Source organism: Cololabis saira, chromosome 13, assembly GCF_033807715.1.
Source record: "Cololabis saira isolate AMF1-May2022 chromosome 13, fColSai1.1, whole genome shotgun sequence".
Lineage (NCBI taxonomy): Eukaryota > Metazoa > Chordata > Actinopteri > Beloniformes > Belonidae > Cololabis > Cololabis saira.
The window spans coordinates 4,956,807-4,964,914 of NC_084599.1; the positions used below are offsets into that span (position 1 = coordinate 4,956,807).

The 8,108-nt window shown below is 45.0% G+C and overlaps 1 protein-coding gene across 3 annotated transcripts in view; it reads left to right on the forward strand.

The window, feature by feature from the left end:
• The window catches only part of nfic (nuclear factor I/C), a 57,694-nt gene that overhangs the window by 41,736 nt on the left and 7,850 nt on the right, over positions 1 to 8,108 (forward strand). For all 3 annotated transcript variants that reach the window (XM_061737417.1, XM_061737418.1, XM_061737416.1), the window contains exons 8-12: positions 98 to 219; positions 1,890 to 2,003; positions 6,003 to 6,160; positions 7,459 to 7,639; positions 7,947 to 8,035. In XM_061737417.1, the coding sequence (XP_061593401.1) occupies positions 98 to 219; positions 1,890 to 2,003; positions 6,003 to 6,160; positions 7,459 to 7,639; positions 7,947 to 8,035 (664 nt within the window). The remainder of the gene's footprint in view (positions 1 to 97; positions 220 to 1,889; positions 2,004 to 6,002; positions 6,161 to 7,458; positions 7,640 to 7,946; positions 8,036 to 8,108) is intronic.

Here is an 8,108-nt window from a genome sequence, read left to right on the forward strand (position 1 = left end):
ATCAGTCTCTGTGTTTGACCTTCAGCCTCTCGGCACAGCAACTTTAGTTCTGTAACGTCGCACCGACGTCTCTCAACCTCCCCCCATGTCCCCGCAGGAGCAAGCGCCACAAGTCTGGCTCCATCGAGGAGGACGCCGACAGCCCGGGAGGGGAGTACTACCACTCTCCCTCATCTCCTGCCAGCAGCTCCAGGAACTGGACGGATGACATGGAAGGAGGTAACACAGACCACACGCTGAAGCTGTCGTCATAGAGCTGCACAGCCTCCCACAGGACTGTAGACTCCTGGAAATAGACACTTGTGCCCACATCGCTGCCTCACAGACCACCCTGGGCCTGTCTTTTAGAGGGTGAGGGGTGTAAACCTCCACATAAATGTTGATCGGAGGCTCAAAACTGTTCCATTTTGAGTGATGGCGTGGTTGTTGGTGTGTGCCACCAGTTTGGGTGCAGGCGTGTGTACAGTAATCCCTGGGTATAACGCCGTTCACCTGTCACCTCGCGCTGCTTCACGGATTTACATTGTGCATCGTGTTCTGCATTCTGATTGGCTAAACAGTCTCCCTTCTTCACTTCCTGTGTCAATAACGTTGGTTGCTTAGCAACAAGCTGAGAACGGCCAATGAGCTTCAGCAGCAGCTCAAGAACGGGGAACTTTGATGAATCGTTCACTACAGTCTCAGATATAATCCATGTCGGTTTAGAAGAATCTTTTTGCCCAGAAGAAAAAAAAGCGAAAACAACGACCCATAACTATTTTCTTCTGTGGTAAAAACACTCCTGCACCGCGGCTTTAGGAGAAAAAGACGCTACAGAGCGAGTCAGGATGCAGCGGCTCAGAAGAGCAGTGGAATACTCCCCGCCACTCACAATCTGTCCTACTGTACTTAGTGTATTTTTTCATCATTTTTCATTTTCTCCCGTTCAAATCCAATTAATTGGGTCACGGTGGGGCGGGGCTGATCTCCGCAATTTGAAGCCTTGTAAAATAATTGTAAAAAAAAAAAAAAAAAAAAAAGGTTGCTACATCGCGGATTTCACTTATCACGGGTTCCTTTTGGAACGTAACCCCTGCGGGGATTATTGTACATCCCTTGTATGTCGGTTGGTCTCTAACTCCGTATACTCAGCTTTTGTGCGTCTTGAGATGTTTTATCAAGTTGCTGGTATTGAACAACGTATTCTCCTTCCCTCCTCTTGACTCCTTAGCATCAGTAGCTTCAGTCTGTCTTGCTTCTCTCCTCGTCTCTTATTCTGAAATATGTCCACACTGCTGACGTCCCGCTGCATTAATTCTTGCTATCTTGCCTGAAACGGCGCTGCCAGTCTCACTCATGTATCACTCTCTTCTCACTCATGTATCACTCTCTTCTCACTCATGTATCACTCTCTTCTCACTCATGTATCACTCTGTTCTCACTTATGTATCACTCTCTTCTCACTCATGTATCACTCTCTTCTCACTCATGTATCACTCTCTTCTCACTCATGTATCACTCTCTTCTCACTCATGTATCACTCTCTTCTCATCACCACGCTGACTGCAGCTCATCTCCCCCTAGAGTCACTAACCAGTAACTACAACAACAATGAAGTGGTATCGGAGCGTGGTATCGGAGAATTTTTGCGAGTACGAGTACATGAGAGCAGTATCGGCCCCGTTACCAGTATCTGTATCGGGGCATCACTAGTCTTTGAGCGTCAGGAGTAAGTGATGTCGGGTCACCGGTGTTGGTGACCTGACTCCACTTCACCAACAGGACTTGATGGAGCTGCACTCGCCTCCCTCTGGTCCTCGTCTCCAGAAATGGCTGATGTCTTACGCCAGTGCAGTGGTGTCATGGGAGCGCGGGTTTGACCCAAACCTGTGTGTGTGTTTGTGCTTGAGGTCTGTCTCCTCCGGTGAAGAAGGCGGAGCTGGACAGTCCCTCCCCCCAGGAAGACTCCCCAAGACTGGGCTCCTTCACCCAGCACCACCGTCCAGTCATCGCTGTGCACAGTGGTGGGTGGAGCACGCACACACACACACACACACACACACACACACACACACACACACACATACACTGGCACACACACATGCACACACACACACACACACGCACACACACACACACACACACACACACGCACACACACACGCACACAAAGAGAAGATATAAATTAAAAACAAATATAAAAACATGATTTTCACAAGGTGCAAAGAGGAAGGGGTTTAGCGGCTTTTATATACACTGATATAAACACTATTGGGTGAATGGGGAGATTTGTTTATACAGTATTTATGTTCAGAAATGGCAGCTATGTTTGTGTGTGTATGTATGCATGTGTATATATATATATATATATATATATATATATATGTATATATGGGTGTATGCAGTGTGCGAAATATCCATCCATATTCGGGGGGGCCCTAACTCGCGTTTTTTTGTTTTTTTAAACAGTGTGGCCCTATGCAATAAACCTATACAATCAGCCTATTATAGCCTATGACAAATATACGCACACTTTTAACCATTGTAGATACACGTTTTACTAACAGGAGGTAAAATTGTGCATTACGATGCAGAATGTTATTTACAAATTAAATCTGATAATTAAAATAAATAAAAGACATTAATTGGCACCACACTGGTGCACAGTGCACTTAATGAATAAATGCCAGGTATAGGACACTGGCGCACGACCAGTGCATTGCAGAAACAAATAAACAAATAAAATAGGCTAATGTATTTTTTTAGATAAATAAAAAAAAATTACAATGAAAATGAATTGTGCATTCAAATAACAGTAATAACAACAAATGCCACTATCGGAGACGTGCAATCAGTGCACTTAAACAGATCCTCAGCCTGCACAATGATGACTGATTATTTAACGTTATGTAACCATCCAGGAAATTATCTTTTAACACAGCTGTGTGAACACATTCACAAATCACACTCATAACAGGTGATCACGCAAAATTAAAAAAACAAACATGATGGCTCTCAACAGGTGGGTTCACGCAGCTTACACATTCACAAATCACACTCATAACAGGCCATAACGCAAAATAATAATAACAATTAAAGCTGCAAGCAGCGATGAACGGGCCCTCGCACTCACGGCCACCGCCCCCCATAAGCATATCAGAAAAGACACCACCCACGACTTCCTATGTCAAACCATTCAAAAGTTATAGCAAAAAAAGGGACAGCCAATCAGAAGAAGGGGCGGGGCTAATTCAGGCCAATGAAGGTCAAGGACTCCATACAGAATCTGATGACACCACCCACGACTCTCTATGTCAAACCATTCAAAACTTATAGCAGAAAATCGGGACAACCAATCAGAAGAAGGGGCGGGGCTAATTAAGGCCAACGAAGCTTAAGGACTCATTACAGAGTCCCATGACACCACCCACGACTTCCTATGTCAAACCATTCAAAAGTTATGGCAGATAAAAGTATTCTAGGGGGCGCTGTTGAGCCGTTAGGCCACGCCCATTAATGCAAACCATGAAATATCAAATTTATCGCCAAGTCTGGCTTGCAGGCAAAATTGGGTGACTTTTGGAGAACTATCAAATATGGACCAATCACATGAAGGGGGGGCGCGCCTTTTGGCGTCTAGCGTCGCCACGGTAACACTTTTGAAAGAGAAAAGTAATGCGTGGTGTCGCAGGATGTAGACGCACATTTTGATGTATAACACACCTGGGTGCACGTTACGGTTCGGGCTGAATTAACTGCCGAAGGAATGGCATTAATTTCGCCAAAATGACACAATTTATTAAAAATGGCCGACATCCTGTTCGGTTTCGGCCATGGCTCCAAGAGACTTTTCTTTAAGTTGTGCCATGATACAGGTGTGTAGCGATTTTCGTGCATGTACGTCAAACAGTATTGTGGGGCTTGAGGCACAAAGTTTTCCGGGGGGCGCTGTTGAGCCATTTTGCCATGCCCATTAATGCAAACCATGAAATATCAAATTTATCGCCAGGCCTGGCTTGCATGCAAAATTTGGTGCCTTTTGGGGAACTATCAAATATGGACCAATCAGATGAAGGGGGGGTGCGCTTGTTGGCGTCTAGCGTCGCCACGGTAACACTTTTGAAAGAGAAAAGTAATGCGTGTAGTCGCAGGATGGAGACGCACATTTTGATGTATAACACATCTGGGTTCACGATACGGTTCGGGCTGAATTAACTCTCGAAGGAATGGCATATATTGCTCCAAAATTACGCAATTAATTCAGAATGTTCAAAATGGCCGACTTCCTGTTCGGTTTCGGCCATGGCGCCAAGAGACTTTTCTTTTAGTTGCAACATGATACAGGTGTGTACCGATTTTCGTTCATGTACGTCAAACCATATTATGGGGCTTGAGGCGCAAAGTTTTTTCTGTCTGAACCAACCAGATGAAGGGTGGGCGCGCTTTTTGGCGTCTAGCGTCGCCACGGTAACACTTTTGAAAGAGAAAAGTAATGCGTGTGGTCGCAGGAGGGAGACGCACATTTTGATGTATAACACACCTGGGTGCACGTTACGGTTCGGGCTGAATTAACTGCCGAAGGAATGGCATAAATTGCGCCAAAGTGACACGATTAATTCAAAATGGCCGACTTCCTGTTCGGTTTCGGGCATCACGCCAAGAGACTTTTCTTTAAGTTGCCCCATGATACAGGTGTGTACCGATTTCCGTGCATGTACGTCAAACCGTATCGTGGGGCTTGAGGCACAAAGTTTTCAAGGGGGCGCTGTTGAGCCATTTTGCCACGCCCATTAATGTAAACCATTAAATATCAAATTTTTCGCCAGGCCTGACTTGCATGCAAAATTTGGTGACTTTTTGGGCACGTTTAGGGGGGCAAAAAGGCCCTCCTTTCGTCAGAAGAACGAAAAAAGAAAGAAAAAAAAAAAAAAAAAAAATTCCTACAGATACAATAGGGCCTTCGCACTGAAGGTGCTCGGGCCCTAATAATAAAAAAAAAAACATTAGCTCTCAGGTGGGTTCAGGCCATATTAAGCAGGCTGGCCTCTTACCTTAAGTTAAAGCAAGTCACTGCTAGCAGCGGGGGCGCAGTAGCATCTGCCCCGGAGCGCTGGCCTCCACTTCACTTCCTTCACCAGAGGGGGGGAGAGGAACGGGACCCTCTGTTGTGACATCGTCTCTCTCCTCATCTCTGGTTGCTACTGACACCTTTTTTGATGTGAACCCAAAGTGTGCAAGACACACTGAGTTAACTTCCGCTTAGCCATGTTATTGTGGCATCTCAACTAGCCGTTCATTGCGCTGTGCTGGCGCACATGGCTAATTTGCATACATAAAGGTGCAGGACTTGTGTTAAACCAATAAAAGTTTTGAATTGTGAATATTTGATATGGTGATCTCTTAAACATATTTAATTGACCACTAGTGACAATCAAATTATCATATTATATTATATAGCCTAATTTATTAATTTTTTTGACAACATTGAGACCCCCCCTAAATTTGGCTTTTGAATCCTTCAGGGGGGCTCAAGGGTTAATCGGGGGGGTCCGAACCCCCCCGTATTTCGCACTCTGGGTGTATGTGTATGTATATGTATATATGTGTGTATATGTGTGTATGTAGATATAGAGCAGATGGAGTTAATATAGAGATAGTATGGTGTAAATAAGTATATTTATATGGGCATGTGTGTACAAATATATATATATAGAAATATTCAACTATGTGTATGTATGTATAGGATATATATAAGTGTGTGAGTACAGTGAGTAGTAATAGTATAGTTAGTTATTATAAATACTTAAATAAATTAGTGAATGGGGGTAGGATTAAAAGGATTAAAAGGTTTACACTTCTTCCTACTCCTTTTTGCACATGTAAATTAAGATATTAAGTGTTAAAGGATAAAATTCTTTGTATTTTTTCTGTTTTGTTTTCTTATCTTCTCTTTTAATTCTTGTCTTTTTACGTCTTTTATGTACAAAATAAATCAAATCAATCCAGCTCCACTCTCTCGTCAGGTCTGTCCCGGGGCCCTCATCCCTCCTCGTCGCTTCATTTTCCATCCTCCTCCTACTTCCCACATGGAGCCATCCGTTACCCCCCCCACCTGGCCCAGGACCCCCTGAAGGACCTGGTGTCGTTAGCCTGCGACCCGGCCAACCAGCCCCCCAGCTCGGTGAGTCCTCTCTGGATCTGACATGGTGGGGGGGTCCAGAGCCGGCCCCCCCGGCCCCCCCGGCCCTGGACGAGTTCAGAGCACGGATCTTCCCCTGAACTCTGGGAGGGGAGTGTCGTTCATAACGCACGTCGTTAGAGAGAGGAGACCACTAGCTTAAAGCTGAACGGGCCCTCGCACTCATGGCCACCGTCTCCCTGTGCTAGGAATTCAATTCTGAGATACATTTCCTTTTTTTTATCTGAGAAATTAAATTTTCAAGCTCATTTTTTGCACAAAAAACTCAATATTTCTAGAATTAAGTCACATAGAAAGATTATATAGGACTCTAGACCTCTATTTTACATTTTCTGTTTCTTGGACAGGTCAATATCACTGTAGTGTCAATAATCTCATTGGGTGAGCACAGTGGCCTTCATTCAGGCTTAAGATGAACAGAACCTCAGAACTAAGTCACAATGAAAGCATGATCTGGGAAAAAACCAAACAAATCTATGATTTTTGACCTATTCCCTCCCAGCTACCCCGCCCTCCGAGAGACGCGTCATAGCGACGTGTGACCAGGTCCGGGGGAGGCAAGAGGGCCGAGGCAGGAGTCACACGTTAGTTTAGGTGTTCTTAAGAATGTTTCAGCTCTGAAAATAAGTGTAAGACTATACAGAACAATAAGAGTATTGACATCACAACACAATCTCAATTAAAGCTGCAACTAATGATTATTACAGTCGAGATTAATCGATTGTTGAAAAGATCAATCGACTCATTGGATCATGAATTGCACCATAACTTAAAGTATTTTAATTAAATTCTAGGTTCTAAATTAGCAGAAGATTGTTTGAGGCTTTTACCAACTTACACAAAAACAATAAAGATGACATGATGTGATCGATTTAACTTGTGATTAGTAAACTTTGCTGCTCATAAGACGATAAAAATAATGTTAGATCAAGTTCAGACTCCTTCATGAGCGTCCTGTCTTCACCAACAGGATTTATCAGAGTACTTCTCAGGTCCAGAACTCCTAACTGTTGGTTAGAAGAGGCTGTAGGGGACGGGCTTGGGCGTAGGGGACCTGTAGAGGACAAGAAGAACCCCCATCAGAACATCTCTAGAACTCTGAATGTTACTAGTGAAACTGATCCAACCTGTTCTCCCAGACGGGACAGGAGAGCAGCTTCCCAGAGCTGTGGTGAGTCGGCGTTGGTGCTGACTCCACCCTCAACTCTGAAGGTTCCATCTGAGTCTCCATCTGCTGACGTCCAGAGACGGTACTGACTCATGTCTCTGCTGTGTTTCAGCTGAACGGCAGCTCCCAGGTGAAGGTTCCCAGTCACTACATCTCCTCCCAGATGCTGGCTCCGCCGGTGCCGGTCTCCCCCCTGACCAGCCCCCCGTCCCTCCCCAGGACCTCGCTCTCTGCAGAGTCCAAGGCCACTACCTCCTCTTCTGACGGGGGGGCCAGCTCCCCCACCTCGCCCAGTAAGTGGTAGCAGCTCACGCTCACGTGCATGCACACAGGAGGGCACACACAGCTGTAAGCCATAATCAGCAATATTAAAATAATAAAAGGCTTGCAATATTTCAGTTGATTTGTAATGAATCCAGAATGTATGACATTTTTGTTTTTGTAATTGCATTACAGAAAATCACAATATTCTAATTTTCTGAGACAGTCCTGTAGATCCGAGTCTAACACACATGCACACATGCTCTTGTGATGTGGACACATTTTCAACAAGTTCCTGGTCTGAACAATTGAAATGATGTTGAACACAAACTTCCTCAGCGTACTCGGCTCCTGGGACCCCTCCCACCAACCGGTCCTCCTTCGTTGGAGTCACCCCCCGGGACCCCGGTGGACTCTACCAAGCTCAGGTCAGTACAGACGAGTCCAACACGCGCTACAAACACACATGATTGGAGCAATCACAGCCTCAGAACATCTTCA